Source organism: Coffea arabica, chromosome 8e (assembly GCF_036785885.1).
Source record: "Coffea arabica cultivar ET-39 chromosome 8e, Coffea Arabica ET-39 HiFi, whole genome shotgun sequence".
Lineage (NCBI taxonomy): Eukaryota > Viridiplantae > Streptophyta > Magnoliopsida > Gentianales > Rubiaceae > Coffea > Coffea arabica.
This window is the reverse complement of record NC_092324.1, coordinates 48339980-48363884: the sequence shown is the minus strand read 5'-3', so window position 1 is coordinate 48363884 and position 23905 is coordinate 48339980. Positions and strand designations below refer to the sequence as shown.

General features: G+C 35.7%; 4 protein-coding genes across 5 annotated transcripts; 1 reads left to right on the top strand and 3 right to left on the bottom strand.

Moving 5' to 3' along the window:
* Nucleotides 1–299: 299 nt before the first annotated feature.
* Nucleotides 300–6161, bottom strand: LOC113704067 (ubiquitin carboxyl-terminal hydrolase 3). 2 transcript variants are annotated; one of them, XM_072061633.1, is made up of 10 exons: nucleotides 5930–6161; nucleotides 5028–5159; nucleotides 4864–4902; nucleotides 3822–3927; nucleotides 3099–3157; nucleotides 2920–2994; nucleotides 2459–2507; nucleotides 1749–1825; nucleotides 823–999; nucleotides 300–625 (listed from the first exon to the last, which is right to left on the bottom strand). In XM_072061633.1, exons 1-9 carry the CDS (start codon nucleotides 5996–5998, stop codon nucleotides 868–870), a joined length of 738 nt encoding a protein of 245 aa, XP_071917734.1. In that variant the 5' UTR covers nucleotides 5999–6161; the 3' UTR covers nucleotides 300–625; nucleotides 823–867. The 2 variants fall into 2 exon arrangements, with proteins under 2 accessions (XP_071917734.1, XP_027081507.1); XM_027225706.2 differs by lacking the exon at nucleotides 823–999 and having other exon boundaries at nucleotides 5930–6141.
* Nucleotides 6162–6728: 567 nt separating this feature from the next.
* On the bottom strand, nucleotides 6729–11416 carry LOC113703045 (probable enoyl-CoA hydratase 2, mitochondrial). Its single transcript, XM_027224261.2, has 8 exons — nucleotides 10652–11416; nucleotides 9180–9349; nucleotides 8113–8187; nucleotides 7886–7976; nucleotides 7742–7793; nucleotides 7352–7455; nucleotides 7198–7274; nucleotides 6729–7109 (listed from the first exon to the last, which is right to left on the bottom strand). Exons 1-8 carry the CDS (start codon nucleotides 10863–10865, stop codon nucleotides 6933–6935), a joined length of 960 nt encoding a protein of 319 aa, XP_027080062.1. The 5' UTR covers nucleotides 10866–11416; the 3' UTR covers nucleotides 6729–6932.
* Nucleotides 11417–13824: 2408 nt separating this feature from the next.
* Nucleotides 13825–17887, bottom strand: LOC113703622 (uncharacterized). The gene is made up of 5 exons (XM_027225048.2): nucleotides 17721–17887; nucleotides 17216–17472; nucleotides 16010–16046; nucleotides 15574–15830; nucleotides 13825–14829 (listed from the first exon to the last, which is right to left on the bottom strand). The coding sequence occupies exons 1-5, from the start codon at nucleotides 17752–17754 to the stop codon at nucleotides 14107–14109; spliced, it is 1308 nt and encodes a 435-aa protein (XP_027080849.1). The 5' UTR covers nucleotides 17755–17887; the 3' UTR covers nucleotides 13825–14106.
* A 4025-nt stretch (nucleotides 17888–21912) lies between these two features.
* Nucleotides 21913–23579, top strand: LOC113704965 (increased DNA methylation 1-like). Its single transcript, XM_072060706.1, has 5 exons — nucleotides 21913–22141; nucleotides 22390–22476; nucleotides 22553–22652; nucleotides 22817–23027; nucleotides 23175–23579. The coding sequence occupies exons 1-5, from the start codon at nucleotides 21981–21983 to the stop codon at nucleotides 23333–23335; spliced, it is 720 nt and encodes a 239-aa protein (XP_071916807.1). The 5' UTR covers nucleotides 21913–21980; the 3' UTR covers nucleotides 23336–23579.
* Nucleotides 23580–23905: the final 326 nt, after the last annotated feature.

Here is a 23905-nt window from a genome sequence, read left to right as displayed (position 1 = left end):
CATCAGGCTAGAACCAAAATGTTGGCAACAATCAACTCATTGCCCGTTCCCCTGAATTTCAATGAATTTCTGCCACTACTGCCATTGGATATTTTTGACTCCTTCCCTGGCTAACTGCCGTCGAGAATTGCCGAACGGCAAGTTTAAGAATTGCCAGTGGCAATTGCGAAGGTCAGCCACTTCCAATGAATCTCTGTCACTATTGCCAAACTGGCTATTGTCGATATCTCTCCGAGGTGAAAATGAAGCAAATTTGCCCTACAAATTGCTGCAGCATCGAGATGATTGTACTGAAGAAATTCTGGCAGTAACTAAGTCATCATTTACTTATCAGGCAAACGTATAACTACTTAGTTTTGCGAGTTACAGCTGACTTCTTCCAGGGCTTAATAATTCTAGTAAAACTGGTTCTGTCATTACATGTAATTACGAGCGCAAAATAACAGTCCTCATGGTTTAGGCCAAGAAGATGGTAGAGCCAGGTGGGTCAACTTCTCAATGGCAGCAATGGATGTTCATGTTGTATCGTCTATTCTCCTCAAACCCTTTTAGAAATGGCCATCACGTTGAAGTTTAGTGAATCTGGGTTTTTCTCCATCATCTTCCGAATAACCTTAGCTGCATCCTGCAGAGACAATCGATGTGATTAACTCAGAAAGAGAAGTTGAACGTCCAGCTTTAACTGAAGCATAAAAACAGTCGTTTCGTAACTGAAACTAGGGAAGCAGACAACTTTCGAATCATGTGGACATGAGCAGACAGACAGCAACTAGGAAGCAGACAAGTTTCGAGTCGTGTGGACATGAGCAGATAGAAACTAACATAAAATCCAGTTGACTAAGCATTGGATAGGCTGATAGCTCCTTTCTATCGGATATGCCGGCCATGCAAAACTATCCAAGATATTTGACACCAGGTCCACCCATTCTCTAATTGCATTCCCTCGTATCCTAAACTCCCCATGTTAACAACACACCAAGAAGATACTTGACAGGGTAACTGAAAAGTGACAAAATTGCACATAACATCAAAGACGTTCATCTAAAAGAGGAAAAAGTAGAACATGGACAAGTCAATGCTCAACACGAGTTTAAGATATCTCTGCTCGTAGCTTCAATGGATATTATATACAGCATACACTATTATGTTGGTACGTAGTTGCACTTCTAATAATTTGGCATACAGTCGTATTCTGATCTTACTCCTTTGTGCCCAATCCTCATTACAACCCAACAGCTATCCAAGAGAGCAATTGAGAAATCTTCTCCATATCATCTAAAATTTGAGTTTGATTCTTTCATTCTTTCTTGATTTATACAATTATTTTTCAGAACATGTTCAAAAATGTATATTACCATTTAGCTTAGATTGCCCAGAATAAACTATAAAAACTTAAAAGACCCTGCTCTCATTCAACAACTCTGGGGAAAAGAATCAAGCTACTCAAAGCTCGAGTAAGGCATCTGTATCTGGTACTTATGACAAAGAAGGCAAAATATATTGTACATCGACAATTCTAACTCACAACATAAATAGATGCATAAACAAACATCTTTCCTACTGCAGGAGAATACAATTGTAAAAACACCCAAAATGTTTTGAACAAAAAAAATGGCGTATAGTGGCATTAAGCTTTGTCTGAGATTAGTTTCTTTTCCACCAACTGTCATCCCCATTCATGCAATGTGTTGTACATGCTCCTATCCAAGCACCAGAATTATAAAAAGAAGAGAAAGAAGTAACATTACATGCAACAAGCTGCTTGAAGAGGAAGAACCATGTGAAACTGGTCCGGACCTCCTTCCATCAAGCTCATAAAGTTGTCCTGTATAAGGCTTCACACGTTACATCTATGTTTAACTTGTTCAAACAGCTATATCACAAAGTATGCTAAGTATGACCAGGAAAAGTACATGGACCATGTCAAACAGGGAACAATTTCCTTTAGATAATATAACCAACATTTGAAACTAATTGGGCATTATCAATTCAAACAATTTGCAAGAGTGAAAGAAAAGCAACAATTGCAAGCATGTAGAACCTTGCAACTACCGTGGAAATGACTGCAAGCTCCTAAACCAGTTTTCTGAGCTTTTAGAACATGTGATCGTAAGATGTTTCAGTGAACCATAGACATTATAGGCCTTATAGCAGAAAATACAAACTCAGTACTCAATTAGCCCAAAAGGACTTCACAAGTCCAAGAGGAAATTGAATAGCAGATATGATTTGGGAATAGAATAGAGAAATACTTGAAAACTAGTGGACTGCAGATGCAGTAAAGCCAATTTTGAGCAATGAATAATTTAGCCTGAACTGCGTGTGCTTTCAACTAATAAGATGTTGTATCTGATTTAGTAATAAAAGGTATACTCAAGAAGATAAACAAATATTTACAGAGCAAGAGGAGTGGGGAAAGGGCATGCGTATATATGGAAGGCAAAATGGAAAGACTTACCATTCACACATGTGAAACAAATAAAATGGGTGTCCACGTTATCTCTAGCCTGTAAATGGAAACTTGTCAGACGAAGACAGAATCTCCTTTGAACAACTTAAAAGTAGCTAAAAAAGAAAGAACATTTCAGAATGTTTGCCACCAAATTGCAAAAGTAAATAAATTTATGAATAAATGAATAAAGAAATAACATAGAACATATGTAGTCAAGCCACATTAGAAAGTTAGTAGAAAAACTAATTAATGAAACAGGAAAAACTAGTTGACAAATGCTTATAGGAATCTCCTTTTCCTTTGGTTGAAGACTAGAAAATATACTCATATTGTCAAAAGATCTAATTACCATGTTCAAAATTTTCAAATGCCAGAAAAATATTTACTAGGTAAAGTATATAATTATTCGCCTTTTTCGCAATGATTCACTTGAGTAAAAAGATAGAGATGTTTGCCAAATTCTTGACCTCTGTGTCACCACCACTAGCAGCCACAGAATGAGCAACTTCCATTTCTTTGTCATTTTCAAGGAATGCTGCACGCTGCCAGAAAAGTAAATATACTGTTAAGCACATCAAAGCAAATCCACTGGATAAGCTTGCATTAAAATTTCATTTCTAAAAGAAAAAATAAGTAAGATTAAGACCTCCTCTGGGTTCATGTTTGCTGTAGTTTTAAAGAACTTGTCCAGGTATGAGCCCTCAGCTGCAATCAACAGAAAGCAACAGAAAGAGAAAATAGATCAAGACAAGATCACAGCTTCAAAATAAAAGGAATTCTAAATTTCGGTTACCTTACCATTTGTAGCACAAATTGGCCTTAATATTCTTGTTTACAAGGCAAAACAAATTCAGAACTACTAATTACAAGTGGACACGCCATTTTCACTTTTAACTCCACAGGTAGAAGTACAGAATATCATCTGTTTGCAAACATACTTTTCATTGAGATGCATATTATAGGCCTAACCTTGTCGTGTAGTAATCACGCCCATGCAATGCATCCTTAGCTTTTAGTAAAATTACCTTCTCTATGGACTATTCTTTTGCATCTATGACATTACTCCTCAATAGATTGGGTAAACTCAGCATCTTACAGTACACAAAATACAATCTGGGAGGAGATGAAGAAATCATGAGGAAATCTATTGGCAATTATGACTGCAATGACAGAACACACTAGGGACATATCTAGCCATCTCTTAGGAATACAAAGACTAGCTACCAACAACAATATTCAAAAGGACTAAAACTAGAAAAAAATGCAGTCTCTTATGTGTACAATAAAAAGTAATGATATATATGAAGAACACCACAAAGGTTAAATGAATTGGACATGATACTGTTCATCCATGGAATAGAGTACTGACCAAGATTTATCTCTGAAGTAATATTAGCAACGGCGTGAAGAAGCCCAATTGTTCCACAGGCATTTCCGACAGTTTGTTTCATAAAGTATACTCCAGCACTAGGATCCTGCAGGCAGATTATGTGATATGCCCCTTTCCTAGTGTTAATGTAATTACTATAAGATTAATAACACTAAAAACATTTATAATAGCTGTCATATGAAACATGGAATCTAGTTCTAAAAGATACACAGAAAAACTACAATCATTTTCAGGAAAACCAAAAAAAATTGCCAACAATTTCAGAAGACCAACAAAATGTAGCATGACTTGAGGAACCCCATGGAGCCATGAAGGGCCAAGGGAGCGCATAGAAGTCAACCATTGAACATGAAATAGTATTAGCAACTGTGGCATCACTGTAGGCATTGCTAAAGACAGAATACTGGACCAAATGTAATATGATCGAGACAACACTGCTTTGACAGGAAAGCAGATTTGAAGAAAAAAGACCTCCCTCCAGAAGAAACGGTACAGCAGAATAAAGCTTTTGCATGAGTGAATACGTTTGCAAGAGAATGCAGTGGTTTTGCCAAAATTGTCATATGCACTTCTAAAATCAAAAGAAGTGAGTCCTAGATGCTAACATACAATGAAGCCACTTAAAATGTGTTAAAAAACTTTTGTTTTATCTAAGAAGCAGGCTTAGATGACTCCAGTGTAAGGCAACTGTAAGGCCACCTGTCAAGTTTGAATCTCACAATAATTTTTTCATCCAAGGATGAACTGGTACTGCTCATCTGCATCCAACCCATTTAAAGGCCTACACACAAACAACTTACAAAAGCTGGTTTGAGGCTTTTGTTTTCTTGTTGAAATGATTTCAGCCAACTGATGACTAAAAAGCCCTGAAACTCTTAGTTTTCCACTTAATTGACGAGCACACTGCCTTCTTGCTACTAGCAAATTTTGCAGATAATACAACATAATAAAACATGACAGCTTTGGAATCAAAAAGGAGAACAGACATAAAAAAAAAAGAAGAGAATTTCTGTAAACTAACCTTGATCAAGCCGTCTTTTTTTAGTTTTTCTTCTTCAGTCTGGTAGTACACAATTTCATCCAATATCAGTAAACACAGGAACAACCAACTTCACACATCACCACAGAAAAGAAATACAACATTTACAATAGTAGGACCAAACACAGATTTCACCCACAACGCACCTGTGGCGTGATGGGATACAGAAACAGCACAGCAAGCACTGGCTTTGGAACCATTTCCAAAAGTTCTTCATCCAATCCAAGGACATCACAGCACTCTGCCTCCTCAGGCGAGACACCAAGCCCCCAAAGGAACTGCCAGTAACAAAACCATATTAGATATGCAGCAACAATTTCTCTCTTTCTAATGCTTCTTTAATCTTATATAATTAGTGTGCTCTGCTGTAATTGCTAATACATCCATTTCCCTCAAAATAACTACTTTCTTTAATTTAATAATCTTATCATATTTAATTAAACAGCAACAGTTTAGGTTGAATAACATTATCAATCCGAGAGTAAGGGTCGACCCCATTGGTAAAGCCACCCTTACTCCAGGCCTTATGTGGGAGGTCCACTTTCAGTACTGCCGTTTAACAACCTAACAGCATCAATATGAGGGATGGCCATTGGCCCGATTGGTGTATTAAAAAAATATTGAAGAATACGCTTCCGTATTGAAAACAAAAATTAAAACTTACATCTTCCCCAAGATGAAAGTGAATAGCAAAATTAAATCATAGCTCTCCAAAAGCGGGGAAAAAGGAGTTCCATTTTCTTGTAATAACTAGAGTGCCCAGATATAAGATAATGATATTCTTCCATGACAATTAAAAAGAAAAAAAAACAACCTTGGGTTCTTCCTGGAAAAGCAATTAAGAAAATAGTCTGAATACTAGAATTAAATCAATATATAGTTAATTTCAACATAAAAGGAAAACGAATAGGCGAAAAAAAAAAAGATTCCGTTTTTAAGTAGCCATTATGGTGCCTAGGTAACGAACAAAACACAATAAGAAAAATCGCACAAAAAATAAGAACTTCAAGAAGTTACTTATAAATTTGAAAAACAGAAAAGGAGGAACCTGGTTCATAACATCAGGGTTGGCTTCAAGTGGAAGCCATCTCTTAGCAGAAGGGCTCTCGTCTGCCATGTTTCTAGGTTTCTCTCTCTTTTTTTTTTTGGGTTTTAGGCAGCGAATCTTTTGATTTCGAGGAAGGTAAAAGCACCTGATGCTCCCGGTCTGGTGATGGATTGCTTTATATATAGGTTTTGGAAGGGCTTTTAGAGTCCCTGGTCTATCACGGGACCTTTTTATCCTTAAACCGAGTCAGACTTTCTTCTTCCTTTTTTTCTTTTAAACATATATTTAGTGCTTCAAATCTTGGGTTTTTTGGGATAATTAAAAAAAAAAAGCCAAATCATGGAAGTTTGTACCATTCTTTTTAATTTAGTTGCTAGGTTGAATTTTTATGTGACAGTTAGTAAAGGTTGCTTGGAAGTTGATTTTCTCGAAATTAATTTCCCTATTACTGGGAAAGCCAATAAAAACATTAATATATTTTAAATTTGAACATTAAAAATGACAACAAATTGTGGAATAACCCCAATGTTTGTCATTTGTTCATTTTCTTGTGATCAAGAATTGTTTTTTTTTTTTTAATGGCGGCAAAATTTTTCCATCGTGCTCAATTGCAGAAAGCCAATCTTGTCAAGGCACGACTTATGTCTAGCATAACCCTGCTGATTCATGGTCTTGCACCGAACAAGCTCATTGAATCTCAAAATTTTGCAACTACTATCCATTGCCGGTATTTTTAAAGATGTGGGAGTTTTGTGAATGTATAGCCTCGTCTTTGTTACAGAAATTTACAGCACAAAAGTTGAGAAATCAGCATATAAAGCTTTGATCAACCAATTGAACTTGATGAACCAACCAATTATCCAAAAGCAACAGCTCAATCAGCCCCAAAAAGGAGTTCCTAGCTTTCATGTACAGAAGCTAATACATGCTTTTACCCCATCTTGGGTTGGCCAAATGCAGCTTTGATTCACCTAACTACAATTCTGCATTTTTTTTTTAACTTTCATTCACCATTGTAAATTGGCCTTCGTTTCTCAGCAAAGGCAGCTAAACCTTCCAACCGATCTTTCGTGTTCAAAAGCTGCTGATAGCAATCCATCTCAACTGATAAGCCTGATGCTATATCCATCTCAAGGCCCCCATCAATGGCTTGCTTTGCCATCCTTATCGCCAATGGCCCCTGTGATAAAAATTCGAACAAGTTATAGAAATATGATCCTACACACAGCAAATTCATGTTTCTGATTCAAATCACATGTTTAATGTACCTTCTGGTTTATGTCTCGTGCAATTTCAAGTGCCTTTGAGCGAGCTTCACCAGCAGGAACACAGTGATTCACCAGACCTGCAGGATAGTGCAACTCTTATCATTTTTAGCCACTATAACCACTAACAGGGGATAGCAGCTTAAACTAAGCATACCCATCGACAGTGCATCTCTAGCACCAATTTTTCGACCAGTAAATATGATTTCTTTTGCTAGTGATTTCCCAACCAATCTAGAAAGCCGTTGTGTTCCACCAGCCCTGAAAAAGGCTAGAATTTACATCATATGAAAGATTACTGCAAAATATTTTCAGCTACAAAAGAAACCATGAAAGAAGCTAGACATGATTCATACAACATGCAGCAACAAATATGTATACTGAGGTGGGAACTAGTACCATTCTGACATTACTGACACACCAAATCAAGAAACAAGATATGTTTCAAAATGATAAATGTTTAAAAAGATAGATTCAAAGAGATGGCACAAGTAGAGGTAGCATATCCATAAACTAGAACAACATCAACAGCAAATGCAACACAGACCCTGGGATTATAGCAAGTCCTGTTTCTGGCAAGCCAAATACTGCATCTTCCCCTGCATCAGTTATTGTGGACCAATAAATTCACAACAGTACATATAACAACACAAAACAAAGGACTTCAATTTGAAGCTCAATAGATAAATACCACATATCCGGAGATCACATGATAATGCCATTTCCAGTCCCCCACCCAGTGCTGCACCTTCCACAACAGCAATTGTAGGTATATGCAGTCCCTAAAGGCAACACAAGTCTTTATTCAAGAAGAGCTCCACATTAGGGTGGAGGTTATACAGATCTACTCTGACAGCTTTATAGTCAAACAAAACTAAAAACATATTAACAACTTAGTAACAGAGAATGCGTACAAACCTCCAAAAAAGAGAATGTTGATCGCAGAGAATTTACATAATTCTGAATTTCATCTGGAGTCATTGTCTTTCTTTCCTATGGATCCCATTTCAAGCAAAGGCACCATTAAGCAAGTGAACTCTAACAAGATTATGGACTAAGAAACAAGAAAGACCAAAAATGAAATAGACAATACCCTGAAGAAGCACTCATACAGCATATAGAATTTTGCTTGGTAAATTAAATTAGCGGAATATCCATTGTCTGGCTGAGAACAATTCCATAATAACTATGCCATGAAATATTTAACATAAGAAATGCTTTATTACATTTATATCGCTTACAAATCTTCAAGAAGGGCAATTAGCATAAGATTGACCTTGACTTCATTTTTCATTAACAAACAAGTGGTTAATGGGCTTTACAGATCATCACTCTTGAAGCATTTATAATTCAGCTTGCATCATGGGTAGGATTGATTTTGTTTTACTACAATTAAAATTTTGACTCTAACAAGTGTACCTTTCATTGTAACTGAAATATCTTGTTGGCCAATGAGTTGTTTCTCTGGTCATTTTACTTTATAACCTTTGTAGGTGCATATGTTATTGACTAGACACAGTCCTCAAACTCAGCGGAATTCATTCTCTGCTCAACAACGGTCACAATCAAATCTTGGATGCTCATCGCAATGTTTTAGCATCCTTATTGAAGCTAAATCTCTATAAGTTCTGTAAATCACCTATCCAGCTGCCAAGAACCTACTAATGCATTTTTTGACTGTTCCAAAATAGACTTTTATTTTCTAAGCTCCCTAAAGATAATCCTTTTGAAGCCATTCTTATTTAATGAAAACCATAGAACTCCCTTCAAGTAGTTCAAGCCTTGTGACATTTAAATATGCTGTAGGTGGAGAATCATCTTTAAACTCCATTATTGTGGACATTTTTCAAAGATATTGACAAGAGTTTAGGCCTCAGAAATATTATTCTAATCTCACGAATGAAGCTTATACACCTAATAAATAAACTGTTCAACATATACATCACATACTATCAAATCAATCTAAAACTAAAGATGATATTCACCTTTAAATCAGCACCAGCGCAGAACGCTTTGTGAACAGAACTGCAGATCATCAAAACCTTTGCTGAATGATCCTTATTAACAGCTTCTAAGCTTCGCTGCAACCCATGTAACATATCCTTACTTATTGCATTTTTTGCTCCAGGCCTATCCAAGTTAACTTCAACAACTCCTGTAAGCAAGAATATGCTTCTTCAGTATGCACAGTTGGTTACTGAGTTGACAGGACAAGTTTCATTCAAAACATATTTCTTGGTCCAGAAACCCCAAAAGAACATATTAGTAAGTAACTATATTACAGTAAATTACAATTCACCATTTCTTGCAGAGCCCTAATAGACAGCTCAAACTCCAAACAGTCCAAATATAACTTTACCATATGAACTTTTAACAAACCATGATGAGTGACTTAAAAGTACGGGTGAATTATCCTAGTTAAGATTTTCTGATTGTCAGACTTCGGAGAGAATATCATTTCTTTTTACTATATCAGTTCAAGGGATAACGTGAAATCCTTCCTCTCCTTTCTTCACAATAAAAACAATAAAGAGCAACCATCTTTCCTCAGTGTCCCAATTTCAAGTTTAAATAGCTCCATCCAAAGTGAAACCTTTTTCTTATTTTTTTCTCTCACCAATTAGGCCATCTCTTTTCGCAATAAATTTTTTTTCTTTCGATCTGGTAGTTTGCATGGCCAACTTATGTCATTCAGAAATTGGTGTGATGGCACTGGACGGTGAGGAAAGTTTGTAACCAGATGGGCTCTCAATGAAAGGAAGACTGATTACTTATATCAAGATGAAGCAGAAGCTATAAAGCTGGCACTAATCAAGGCATTAGAAGCAGATTGGAGAAACAATATTACCGCAATGTCTCTTGGTAGCAAAGATCAATTCAAAAATTTGTCAGGATGGTTTAATAGCTGCCTTCTTAGAGGACCTCAAGATACTAAGCTCCAAGGTTCACAGTGGTCCTATTAGTTTGTCAACAGAGCTGATAATGCTCTTAGTATTCAAACTGCTAGATATACATTAGAGATTAACCAGCAAATTCAATGGTTCGGGTTAATCCCACTGTGATTAACACAGGCTGTAGAGTAATCTTTGGGCACTTCCTCAATATACTGTAAGGCTTTTGTTAACTGTTCTCTGTATTTTAATACGAGTAGACGTTCTAACAAAAAAGGAAAAAGAACAAAACAAAATGCTGCTAATCCCTCCCTTACTCATGGAGCCTGTAGCAGGCATATGACCCATGACAATAAAGTAAACAAATAATTCCAAAAAAAAAAAAGAAATAGAAATTTGTTTTCCCCGGAAAGAAAAAGAAACAATACAGATTAAAACAATTAAATTAAAGAAACTGAACATTACATCCAATGGGCAAAAGGGCTTTGAAAAAAGATGAACTCAGAGACAAAGATCATATTTTTACCACACTGATGGCTAAAAGCGTGCAAGGAAAATGGAGTTACCGGAATCGGAGTCATCGAGTTTGTGAAGCTTGACGGAATCAGAAGTAGACTGCAAAATCAGGGTTCGAACACTCTGGCGATTCCATTCTTCATGTGGATATATATTGAATTTCTTGAGGTGAAAAAGCAGTTGTTGAGAAGATGAAATGGGCTTCGATTTTTGCTTCAGCCATTGCTGGCCTACTGATTTTGCTACAGCAGGTAAAAAAACCATGGCTTTTCCCTATCTTTCTTTTCTGTTCCTTTTCAGGATTTGTGGAGCCGATTATATGTAGCAGTAAATAGTACTAATCTAATTGGAAAGCAAATCGATAAATTCAAGTATGAAGGATTTCAACCGCACCCTTTTTCTTTTCTTTTCTTTATTTAATTTCCGTATCTGTCTAATGTTTTTGACTTGAACAGATGATTCATGTCATGCCAAGTCACTAATTTGATCGTGACAACAGGCAACGAAGTTTCACAATCAATCGAGGATGAGGCTTTTTTTTTTCCCGATGAACAACTTGGGATGTCAGCTTAAAAACTCAACAAATCAAAGCACTTGTTGATTGAATTATGCTTGCCTCAGTAACACCTGTATGTTAAACTAGTCAAGAATATGTTGAAAGTACAGGTTCCTGTGATAATTATTGGTATGCTTCTTAAGCTGTTGTTCAACTAGAACAAAAAAACAAACATTCAATAATGAAAATTAGACAATAATTAAAAAAAGTTAGACACCAATACTATAATAATATACAAGTGAAAAGGGTCAAAGCACCGAGTATCTAATTTTCTTTAAAGTGATTTAAGCAGAAGATTCAATTTTAGCGAATTCTCTAACTTTATGATCCTAAGTTATAATAGTCAAACCCCAAATATACAACAACCAAGCCGTACTTGCCATCAACCTCTCTAGTTTGCACAAGTAAGAGAGTATTGCTCGTACTAACATCAATAATTGCAACTCTCAAACATAAATTGTAGTTAGTTTTTTTTTTTTATCTCAATTACCCGTATTTACAAAACTAGTCAAAACATAATTTACACTTATAATTATTCACTAAATAAATGTTGAAAATTATTAGCTATTCAAATCGTGTTCGAATTATAATTGTAAGTTACAAAACATTTTGTAATTGAAAACTCTTAATTTCATATAATACAGCCTTAGTCGAAGATAATCATTCAAACACCAATAAATTTCAAAAACCTTTACTAATTTGATCTCCATGTAACCTATGTAACGTACACAATTAATGGAAAATTTTTCTATTTGATCAAAATACTCCAAAAATCCCTCACTTATTTTAATAAAATGAAATAGTATAATATAATTTTTATACCATGCACAATATAGGTCCAAGACATTGCAACCTAGGGTTAGTAGTGTTGTTATAATTTCAAATACCAGATTCAATAGTGAATTTTGATCTTGAACCATAGCCGTTTTTGAAATACTAAATATTACCTTACACATATAATAGTCCAGTTGCATGCATCGGTACTATATGGTCTTGTACTCTTTTTCTTCTTTCCTTCTTTTTTTTTTTGAGTATATAAGAGAATAAACAAGTCTTATTTAATGCCCCAACTCCATTTAGGATACTTATTTTGGACTAATGACAGTTAGAATCCTCTGTGCCACTACTCGGTGTCAAATTCAGTGCCAATTCCACTTATCACGTGATGATAGAAGAAATTTAAATAAATAGCACATGACAAATTAAATAAACAGTGATGATAGAAGAAATTTAAATAAATAGCACATGACAAATTAAATAAACAGGACACTTGGCATAAATATAGAAGTGACACTGAATTGCCACCGGAAAAGTGGCACCCGCGTGTGGACTAATGAAGGCTTTCATGGAGCCCTCCAAAAAAAGAAGCAAAGCTGAAGATTTTGGACGCACGGAGACTCATGTGCAACTGTGCAAGCAAAGACTTATTTCTTTAGTTTCTGAAGGTCTGAGTATTTTAAAAAACTCAAAACGATTATCACACAAGATGAAATATTCCCTGTGAAATTTCATACACCATAGAGTTTGAAGGACATTTCTTTAAAATCCATTATACTCCCAATCACAAGCATTGTATAGGCTAGATGTTAGTGTACCAGGTACATGGTGATTATTCTCCAAGATATTTCTTTTTGATTCTTGCTTAATTAAGCTTCTAAACACTACGGGCGTGATTGATAAAATTGATGTCTGAAAACTAAAATCATGAAATTTTGAAGTCTGAATCCGTTAAATTAATAAATTGTTAAATACTAAATCTAATATATTTGAATGTATATCACACTAAGTAATAAGTGAATAGTTTATCACATATTTTTTTAAAGCAAATTTTACCTAGAAAATTTGTGTTTGGATTGCATTTTCCATGATTTTTCATGAAAAAATTACTGTAGCGATTTGATGTATGTGAGGAAAAAAGGTAATAGGGAAATGTGATCACGAAAAACGATGTAATTTTCCGACGGAAAACCGCAATCCAAACAAGGTATAGCACCGCTCAATTTATTCTTAACTAATTTAGATGTTCTATTTGTTATCAAATATACGTGAACATATTAAAATCTAAACTCAATAAATTTAAATGCTGAATTGGATTATCAGACAAGGTCCATGTCGAGCATTATTTCCATTCTTGTTTGTGAAAATTCTAACAGTTAATTCTCCCCATCCAACTTTATTCCAAATACCGTAGAATTCAAATAAAAATATTTCCTTTGTCAATATCCTCTCCTTATAATGAAAGGGAACCCATTAATATAACTAATTTATGCCAATTTTATTGGACAAATGCACATTTATATTTCCAGATTGCATCAACATACTTTACCAAGTTAACTCAAATTTTCCACACAAAAAAAGGCTCTCTTAAGCAAGTGCTTTTTAGAAAACCTTATTCTAACATGTGCCAGGTAAATATTTGTTAGTATACCTAAATTACACCTAACTTATCATATTAATACACATAATCACAATCATTGTATCCCTACAGTTAGACATTTTCCCAAATTAATGACACTATTCCCAAGAACTAATGCCTAAGAACCTTCTTAAGGGGCACTCGTTAGCCAAACATATAATACATGTATATGGAGCTGATAGTTTGCAGTCTCATTTGTTATGGCACTCTATCCGTAACTGTTTTTAGATCATGCCAAAGGACAGTTCTGATATTTGAAGGCTCAAGACGAGATCTTGAGTTTTTCGATCTACATGCATTTTCTAGCTTGCAAATGCGCAGTTTCGGTGTAAGCAGAAGACAATTCTTCTAATTGGTACATTATTTTCAAACGCCTGAGTAGCTATTACTTCAGCATCTTAGAACATATACCTGAGTAGCTATTACTTCAGCATCTTAGAACATATACTAGTCTACAGGTTGTTGCCTTTTGAGGATGTCTAGATAACAGATTTGCAGCAATCCATTCCTCTTTTGAGGATGTCTAGACAAGTTTAGACCCGACGAACCCATTGTTCAAGTCTGAGCTGCTTCAAAGGAGGGCCTAAGTTGGGTTTACTCTTTTGAGGACACCTCCATTTTCCAGTAACTTCCAACAGATTAGGAGCTTGGAAATTGGTTGTGTCCAAGAGAATCTTTCTTGTTGCTGTAGCCTCCTTGTTGCCTCTTGGTGGAACTGTGGCTCCATTCCTAGAAGAATAAGACTCACCAGCAAGTGGCCCTTTGCAAGAATTCTCTCCATCACCTACCTTGCTCCTCCTCATCGAAATGAACCCATTTTCTGCAAACCCTGTCCTGGCATTCTCTTTATTCTCTTGTCCACCAAGAGCCTCGTTTTCTGGTTTTTGGTTTACCAGAGTGAAGTACTCCAAGTTTTCTGTAGGTGGTCTAGTTGTAGTAACTATGGTAAAATGTTCAGGCTTATCGCTCTCTTCTATTGGAACCCTGCTCTGAATTGCCTTATGAGGCGAGTTCCCCATCTTGCTACCTGACCTACTTTTGATATTCAACATCATATGACTATGCTCCGCATTGAACTTAGCATTTAAAGCATCAATAGGGCTTTTTCCATTTTGGATTGATAGTTCAAAACCTTCCGCTAAACCTTTACCGTGGTCAATCATCTGTTTCAAGGGCAGAATTTGACATGAACGCCTTTGAGGAGTCAAGTCATTTAGTATAGCTGAGTTTTTCTCTCCATCAGCCTTTAGTATATCCTGTAAATGAGAAGCAAAGGATAGTTCACTGATACTTGTTACTGCTTTCGCCACATACAAGCTTCTTAAGCATGTGAAAATCTGAGGTGTCTTTAAATTATGTGACTCCTAACACAATACCAGATTATGTAACAAAAGCAACAACAAATTCCCTTCAATAAAAGAAAAAAAGAAAAAAAGAGTCAGAGTACCTTAGAGAGATTGTTTTGAACCATTCTTTTCCTACAAGCAAGAATGTTATGGTGCAATAAGTGCTAAAAGCAAATCTTGGTGCTGCTAATGACTGTGATGTCATTTATACCAGCCACAGATAAAATGGTAATCAAAGAGACAAATGTCAAATTCATCCTCTAGAAGTGTCTAGGTTTGAAGCCAAATAATCACTGACAAAATATCTCCTTTCTCTTAGACTTGTCAAAGCCAGATTGGGAGAAATTCAAACTCAAAACCCAGACTGCAGCAGGGGTAGCAATTGCAGTATTCAGAGTTGAACGATGCAAATCAGTTAATACAACTCAGAAATTTAGGTGTTTCATGATCTGTTGTTAAAAGGTTATAGGTTGAACTCAAGTAGTTAAATGGAACTTGTATAAGCTATCAGCCTTTGGTCATGTACGTGTAAAAAAGAAAAACTTGAGTTTATATGCTTGAAAACTTGCTTGTCAATTTCAAGCATCATTTCCCAAAGACATAAATCTGGTCGATCCAGAACAGCTTTTAGCAGAAAATAAGAATCAATAATACCTTAGGGAAGGAGTGGTGCTCATACTCCTTTTTTCTGCCAGAGTTGGTGCATTTGACAAGCCCAAAAGAAGTTTTCTGACCTTCCAAATCATTCTTTTGAACTGCCTTAGTTGCCCTAATCAATTTGTCTTCTTTCCCTGTGATACATTCTTCATCAAACACATTTCCATGAGGCTGTGAACTGAACTCGTAGCTGGTATTAATTGTTGGAGATTCGTATTCATAACTAGAGAACCAATTCCTAACATCTGGAGGCACTGATATCAACACAAAGAAATACGAAGTCAAGGATTGGCCAGATATTGTTAATAGTTTTATGGGTTCAGACTATGCATACACAAACCAAGAATCCAAATATTCAAGTTTTCCATGATGTAAGAAGACAACATTGAGCATTTCTTTATAAAGATAAAGTAACTGGACTGGTCATGCATACCCGAAGAAAGTGAGAGGGAATCTGAATCTTTCAAAACCTACAAGACAAAAATTGAAATTCAACTAGCACATAAATATTCATCTCTCTGCTAAAAATAACAGCCCAAAAATTTCACTGCATCTTAATTTAGATATGAATGAAAAGACAGCAGTTTGAATTGGACAAAGAAAGAGGGAATCAAACCTTTTAATTTGAGATCTCAGCTCATAGACTTGGGCAGTTTTACGTTTTTAATGCTTGCCAAACATTAGTCACAGAGTTCATTCCACGAACTTGTCAGATGAAACAGAATTGTAGATTATGGAATGAAAGGCCTTCTTTACAAGGACACCATTTTTACATTCCTAATTGACAGCAAGCAAGGTAATAAAATCAAGTCCTTACAACAAACTACCTACATCTGACACCCAAAAAGTTTGAATGACAAAGATACCAGTGCACGGAGAAGAAAACTGAAATAGTCAGTTCAATCTCAGTGGAGTTTCTATGTCTCCCTGAACCATCATCTTGACCGGTCAATTAACAGATATCATTAGCATAACTGATTTGCAATTGAGGCAAACTGTTGTTACAGTGTCTGAGACTGGTAATCTGGATGAGCCTATGTAACTGATGCTTGTCAGGAACATCAATTTAGCGATTGGCTTATTAATGCCGATTACCTCTAAAGGAAGGATTTTGGTTGACCCTCTTGATTTTTGGTGTGGATGATTAATGGAGATTTTCAGATCACCGGGCCATTCAGAGACTTTCCCACTGTTCCATGGTGCATTAAGTCATGACCAGCTACAGTATTTTGCTCAAGCTTAAGGAACTATGTTACCATCTCTTAACACCATCAGTTAGTTGCATTCCATATATGACAAAGATCACCATTTTTCTGCTCATTTTCTTACATTATTTCATTCTTTCATAATTCCACTGTACAAAATTAAATTTGCAGTGGCCCATTCAGCAAATTAAATGCTTTGAGCCACCCACACGATGAATCCTAGTGAATATCAATTCAAATGTACCTCCTTGGTCACTAATAATTAGAGCCAATAACCGTACTACATTGACATAATTCCTATCTGTAAGATGATTATAATGATGTAATCGTGAACGATAATAGTACCAATTATCTCTTTATACTTTATAAAACGTCCTATCAATTAATCAACATTCTTTGCAATTGAAGTAGAGAGAAGAGGAGGATATAATGACCTCAATGTTCCGGTTGTCAATTCTATCAATGCAATTAGACTGGAGAAAGCCATCTGAAGTATCCTTCCCATCAGAAAGCAAAACATCATGCCTTCTTTTGAGTACACCGTTTTCATCAAAATTCCCTTCCTTTTCCTCTTCGTTCTCCCCAGTTTCAGCTAATATGGGACGACCAGAATCGTTAAAATCATCGATGCTATTCAATTCTGGAGACTCGTATACATAACTTGGGAACCACTTGGCTATATATGGAGGCTCTATATGAACAAAAATCAAAATCCCAGTAAAATTTTTGAAACTAAAAACACTAAACTATAGGAAAACATTAAAAAAGAAAAGAAAATAAAAGATTGCCAAGGCAGTTTCCCAATAAAAGAACCTGCTTTTATGATTTCCTTAACATCACACAGGCAAAAAGAGAAACGTCTTATGGACAATGCAAGAAGCTCAAAGATTTGCAAAATAAGAATGAGAAATTGAAGATTATTTCAGAGATCAAACAAACCTGAAGGAAGCGATAAGGAATCTGAAGAACCCATTATCCAAAACGATGAAATGCAGCACTAGAGGGGGCAAAGATCGTAACTTTATGTGTATTTTAGTCTGCTCCAGCTTCTTGATTTCTCATGTTCGAGCCGATAGATGGCGCGAATAGGGAAAAGTTTTCAAATTTCCCGGGGCATAAGGTGGGCCCGTGGCCAAAATCAGATTTCTTTGGGCTAATTACATTTGACCACCTCTGGTGTTTCTCATAATTAGGGAGACGCCCATATGAGGTTTTTGAATTTACCGAAACCACCCTTATCAGCATTTTTATACTATTTTGTGTACTACTTTTACCTTTTATCTAATACCTACCTATTTCCACAGGAGTGTGATATTCTCTCCCAATTAGGAAATTGTACATATGAATGTGTTATTGATCTATTTTGTAGGTGCGGTTCAAAACTTATGTGATAAGAGTTATAACTGTAGATTTTGGAGTATTGAATATGTGTCCATAATTTGAAATTGAAATATTTTTTTAGCTCAGATTGTTGTGTAAGTGAGGTCTTGTGTAACATGACATGAAAGTATGAATGCAGAATTCAAAGTCCATGTTTCTCATTGAAGATATTAAAAACAAAAGCAAAACAAGGGCACACTATTTTTGTAACACTAATTGGTCAAGATAACATACTTTTTAGGTAAATTGTAGCGACTCTCTACTAGGGTTAATATATTCACAATTAGAAGACTAGTTTTGGTTTATAGTTACTTAATTTTCATCAATATTTATTAAACTTATTTTCATTGTAGACTTTAGTAACATGACCAAAGAAAGAGTCGCGATGTTTCTTTTTTTATTTTATTTTTTCAGTAGGGAATGAGTGAGATTTAAGAAGCAGATTGATGGTAAGGGACATAGTCACGATGTTTCTTTCTTTCATTTTTAGTTAATTAATTATTTATTTATTTTTGAATTAAGAGTCCTATGTTTATGCAAATGAATACCAAGGTTCAATGTTTATACCTATGTTTTGGATTAAAGGGTCCTATGTTTATACCAATGATCCAAGATCTTTTAATTGTAATCCCTTCCATCTTACCACCTAATCCAATTCTCTCCCCACCAAGATTCAAATTTTTTTTTTTAGGTTCAATGTAATATATCCTTACATAGAATTAAGTAATTTTTCTCAACCTTTCTTACCCTTACAATCGACTAACTGTATCCATAAGAAATTGTTTCCATGCATTCCAAGATTCGCAGCATTTGTAGTCTACGGTTAGACCCCATCTTTTAATTATAACTTTTCATTTGCTGCTGGTCGGACTGATTCCTTCTAATTATCTGCATCAGGGACTTTTCAAGAAGTTAGTCTAGGTACCTCGAAATCGTTCATGTCACTTGGCAAATTAAAGCGTCTGAAGCTTCCTAGAAAATCTAGAAATTTTCTTAATCTTGCTATAAGATAAAGCTGGTTATTGTAAAAGATCTCCCTAAATAAACCAAAATATGGGTTTCTCGCGTATTCAATGCGCATGATTTGCAAAATTCGTGTACATTTAAGATAAAACATCACGTGTAGCCATATCAAAGTTTTAAAGATGAAAGAGTTTCAACAGTTTTACACTACCAAGTCGACAGTGTTATCTGCTTAGTACTTGGATACTATAGAGCTGTTTTTCTTGGAATATTCCCTTTTATTATGCTTACTTGACAGAAATGGCCCAGGACACTGATGTAGCATATTTTCAACTTTAGCAATATATTGAGTTTTACCTCATTTGATGGTAAAATAGGATTCATACACGTGAAATTTTGTTTGTGGTAACTAATACTTCAATAATGCTCTCATATGGAGTGAAAAACAAGTAAATCTTTTACTCTATGTTCTATTCAAGATGATGCAAATCACCTATAATCATCAACTTGAAAGTTGTAAGCTGTGATCTTGTTCTTTTGCATTAGGATGATCAGCATAGTCCAATAATCCTAAAATAGTTTAACTAAAAGGGCATTCTTGACAACTCGTTCAGGATTTTTCCCCTTTCATATAGAAAAAGTTCATGTAAAATCCACCTTCCAATCAGTACTTCATGCAATGAGGCAACTGTACTATATTGAAAGTGATGAGGAGATGCCCTATTCCATTTTAGACAAGATAATGAGCATAATACACTTTTCTCTTGAATAATTTGTTATTCACCTTATCTTACAATAACATATCTTAAGGGCCATGTTTAAGTGGAAGTTCATTCTACAAATCACTCAGCAGTAATAGCACAGGCAACACTGTAAAATTCTAGAAATGGACCTCAACAGAAGCATCTTTGAAGTTTGAACCTACTGCAACTTCTAAACGATCAAACTCTATCTGTAGTAAAATGCCCTTTCAATGTAGTATGAAAAGCTAGTTGTCTTTATTCCTCTTTTGTCTTCAGTTACTACTCTGAAATTTCCGTTGACAACACAAGGTTTTAATGAGGCGAGTGAATAGAATCCATACCGCTATAGCAAGAAAATCAAAATGATTTTCCTTGACATAAGTATTCAAATGATACCTTATATGCCTGCAGAAATCTGTACTTACATGGCTTTTGGTTCAATCTTTATGTCATTTGTTTCTCATAACCTTCCAGTATACCTTAAACCCAAAATTCTAGCACAAATTTGGTGTTTCTTTGGAGTTCTTTATGGTTTGAATGGCTGGAAAATCGCATAGAAGGAAGAAGCAAAGCAGCAATTCATCAAGTTCATGTAGCTCAGACAATGCTGAGGATCCTGATTACACGGTAAGGTGGGCTCAAAGGCTGTCTAGAAAAGAAAAGTTCACTTCCTTAAGTGGATGGCAGAGACACAGCAGTTGTGACATTAACGGTCTTCAATTCACAGCTGGAACTTCAACAATGAGAGGAAAACCAACACGTTCATCGAAGAAGAAAGACATCAAGCAAGGGGAGGTGAAGCCGATCAAAACATCCAAAATGGCACAAGCAAGGAAGGAGCCTGGTTGTTTGAAGATTGAAAGAATCAACTTTGGAATCAAGAGAAGCTCCACTTCTAGATGGAATAGGAAAATTAAAGATGAATTTGACCAAGAAAACAAATTCTCCACAGACAGAAGTGGTAGAAGTTCAGAAAATGAGAATGACCATGAGAATCAAGGGTATTCTGCTAGCAGAATAAGAAATCAAGAGGATGAGAATGAGAAGTGGAAGATGAAAGCAACCATATTTTCGTGGCTTATAGATTCCAAAACAATTGAAGAAAATGCAGAAGTTTTCTATATGGATGACCACAGCAAGAAGATCATTAAGGAGGGAATAATCAGGAGAGAGGGCATATTATGCAACTGTTGCGATAAGATCTTTACTGTAGCAAACTTTAGTATTCATTGTGGGAGGCAATCTGCTAAACCCTATGAAAGGATTTTCACTTCCAAGAATCAAAACTCTCTTTTATCTTGCATGATTAGAGCTTGGAATATGCCAGAAGAATGTGAAAGTCGTAAATTCAATCGCATTCAGACTAGAGGTAATGCAAGTGACTCGTACGATGATGCTTGCATGATCTGTGCAGATGGAGGAAACTTAATGTGTTGTGAGCTGTGTAATTCAACATACCATCAAGATTGCATTCAGTTGAAGGTAAGACTGATGTTACCACAATTTCAGTTGATACTCTAATTAGTGACCTTAAGACAATTAGGTAAATGTTACTTGTTCTATTCTCGGTTCAGGAGGTTCCTCGAGGATCTTGGTATTGTCCATACTGTGTTTGCAGATTCTGCAGAAATCCTGCTCACGACAATGACTATTTAATTGAATGTCCTCAATGTGAACAGAAATGTGCGTAACACGTTAATCTTCCTAAATTTTCATGCACCTATCTCATTCATTGCTATTATTTATTCTTTTCTTTCTCTAGTGAGAACTTGTTATTAAGATGTTAAGGCATAAACATAAGCTTTGTCTGTTCTACAGATCACTGGAACTGCCATCTGCGGAGAGAAATGAAGATAATAGATCTCAACAGTATGCCATGTGCACCTTTTTGCGAGGGGCGCTGCAAAGAGGTAATCTTAATGAAGCATGATTAACAATCTTCTCTTGACTCTAGCTTGAAGAACTGGATTTTCTTCATGATTAGTTCTGACTTATCAGTTCATTAAGCACTAAATACAAATTTTCTGGAAAGGTTTATGATAAGTTGGAGAGAAACCTAGTTGGATTGAAAAATGAGCTTGATGAAGGTTTCTCCTGGAGTTTGCTTCATCACATGGACAATGACACAGGTAGTTACACAGATGACACATACAAAAGAATCGTTTGCCACTCCAAGCTTGCTGTTGCACTGAGATTGATGGATGACTGCTTTGAGCCAATTGTAGACCGCCATACTAGAATCAATGTGATCCGTAGTGTTGTTTATAATTGCGGGTAGGTTTATTGTGCAATCACTATCATATGTCTCTAGTTCCCTCCCTACACAAAAAATTCCTCAAGTTTTTCTAGAAGAATAATAAATGGACGAATCCTTTCCTCTGATGCCGATGATGAAATTCATCTTACTTTTGATCTTTCTTTACCCATCAACAGATGTAAATTTTATCATTTTCTGTGTCTTATTTTGTTTTCACGACTACCAAAAGTGAACATTTTGTTTCTTTGTAATAACTTTTTTACAGAGCAAACTTCAAGAGAATCCAATTTAGGGGGTTTTATACTGCCGTCTTGGAAAAGGATGATGAAATTATCTCTGTGGCATCCTTGAGGTTTCTCCTCTTACATCTTCACGTGCGCATCGATTTCAGTTTAAGTATCTCATTTATTCTTCTAATTGACCCGCAGGATTCATGGGACAAAGCTTGCTGAGATGCCCTTCATTGCAACCAGCGATCAGTATAGGTGCAAAGGAATGTGCAAAAAGCTTATGGTCGCAATTGAATCAGTTAAGTCCATATTTGAATCTTTACGAATATTATTTATAGTTCACTGGTGGTTTTCATGGAGATTTTTTTGCTCTGCTGTATTTGATTTCCTTTCTATTTCTCTTCTAATTACCATAATCCATATAGTTCTTCAAAAAAGTTGTCAAACTGATTTCACTTCCAGGCTCTTTGTTACCTCAATGTTGAAAGTCTGGTCATTCCATCCACATCTGAGAGGATCAGCAACTGGATTGAAAAGTACGGTTTCCGTCTTCTTGATTCTACATTGAACAGAGAAATCATATGTCGCAACACTTTGATGTTCCATGATTCAGTCAGATTGCAGAAGTCATTAGGACCTTCTTGTTTGGCAAAATCAGACAGAAGCATTGGTGGTATGGTGTTTTAACACTTCTTTTTTGGTTTTTTTTTTAATTCTCGCCCAAGCGTAGCTTTTGCCACCATCGAAAATCATCTGTTCTTGTGCTCCTAAGTTTATGTCTGTCTAATTCTCAAAGCAAATTTGTTTGTTTTGTTTGCAGCAACTTCTTCAGTGAGAAAGGCCAGGATCAACCAACAACAAAATTGGCTAAGTTTTTCACATAAAGCAGCTATGGCATCGCTATTTGATTTGGATTTTCAACCTCCTGAATGGAACAAAAACCCTTGGATGAACAGCAGAGAAAGAATGCCCTATAGATAGAAATCCATGCATTCAGCGAAATGATTTTGATCATGTATGCTGGTGGTGTAGGAGTTGCTGTATTGGGACTGCATTTTCTATTTCAGCTTTAGGCAACCTATAGTGAATATACAGTGGATGAGAAAGGATAGGATCAGAAGAATCAAAAGATTGCAACACAATTTCTTAACTAAGAATGTTGTGGCCAACTTTTTTAAGCTTCATTAGCAGATTGTTGAAGTTTGTAAATTTTGTTCTTATTTGTATGAAGTGATTTCTGAAACTTTATGATCGTTCTTTCTTTTCAAATTCTAATTTGCATATCAGTATCATTATACACATATATATATATTTTTTTTTTGTTTCACTTTCAGAATATGACTGAAGCAGCCATGGCTCTTATATTTTAATCCCCATTTTCCAGGTAATGCATTCAAGATTCATACCAGTGCTAACAGGTTATTTCCATCTTCAAGAAAATCTTCAAGACTCAAAATTCCAATGTCAGAAAAATACAGCGCCACCTTTCAAGAATTCCATTCTCGTTTGGGTCTGCTGTTGGACGATTCTCAGTTTGGGCTTTACTCCGTC

Bases quoted from the DNA above. Each gene is read 5' to 3' on its own strand.
- LOC113703622 (XM_027225048.2), bottom strand. From the start codon at position 17,754: ATGGGTTCTTCAGATTCCTTATCGCTTCCTTCAG. The intron at 16,047-17,215 runs GTCATTATATCC...TTTGTCTTGTAG, and splicing joins TTGACAACCGGAACATTGAG to GTTTTGAAAGATTCAGATTC. The intron at 15,831-16,009 runs GTATGCATGACC...TGTTGATATCAG, and splicing joins TTCCCTCTCACTTTCTTCGG to TGCCTCCAGATGTTAGGAAT.
- LOC113703045 (XM_027224261.2), bottom strand. From the start codon at position 10,865: ATGGTTTTTTTACCTGCTGTAGCAAAATCAGTAGGCCAGCAATGGCTG. The intron at 7,794-7,885 runs GTATTTATCTAT...TAACTGATGCAG, and splicing joins ATGTGATCTCCGGATATGTG to GGGAAGATGCAGTATTTGGC. The intron at 7,110-7,197 runs GTACATTAAACA...TTTTTATCACAG, and splicing joins CACGAGACATAAACCAGAAG to GGGCCATTGGCGATAAGGAT.
- LOC113704965 (XM_072060706.1), top strand. From the start codon at position 21,981: ATGGACAATGACACAGGTAGTTACACAGATGACACATACAAAAGAATC. The intron at 22,142-22,389 runs GTAGGTTTATTG...ACTTTTTTACAG, and splicing joins AGTGTTGTTTATAATTGCGG to AGCAAACTTCAAGAGAATCC. The intron at 23,028-23,174 runs GTATGGTGTTTT...TTTTGTTTGCAG, and splicing joins ATCAGACAGAAGCATTGGTG to CAACTTCTTCAGTGAGAAAG.
- LOC113704067 (XM_072061633.1), bottom strand. From the start codon at position 5,998: ATGGCAGACGAGAGCCCTTCTGCTAAGAGATGGCTTCCACTTGAAGCC. The intron at 2,508-2,919 runs GTCAAGAATTTG...TTCCATTTACAG, and splicing joins CTAGTGGTGGTGACACAGAG to GCTAGAGATAACGTGGACAC. The intron at 1,826-2,458 runs GTAAGTCTTTCC...AGCCTTATACAG, and splicing joins TTGTTTCACATGTGTGAATG to GACAACTTTATGAGCTTGAT.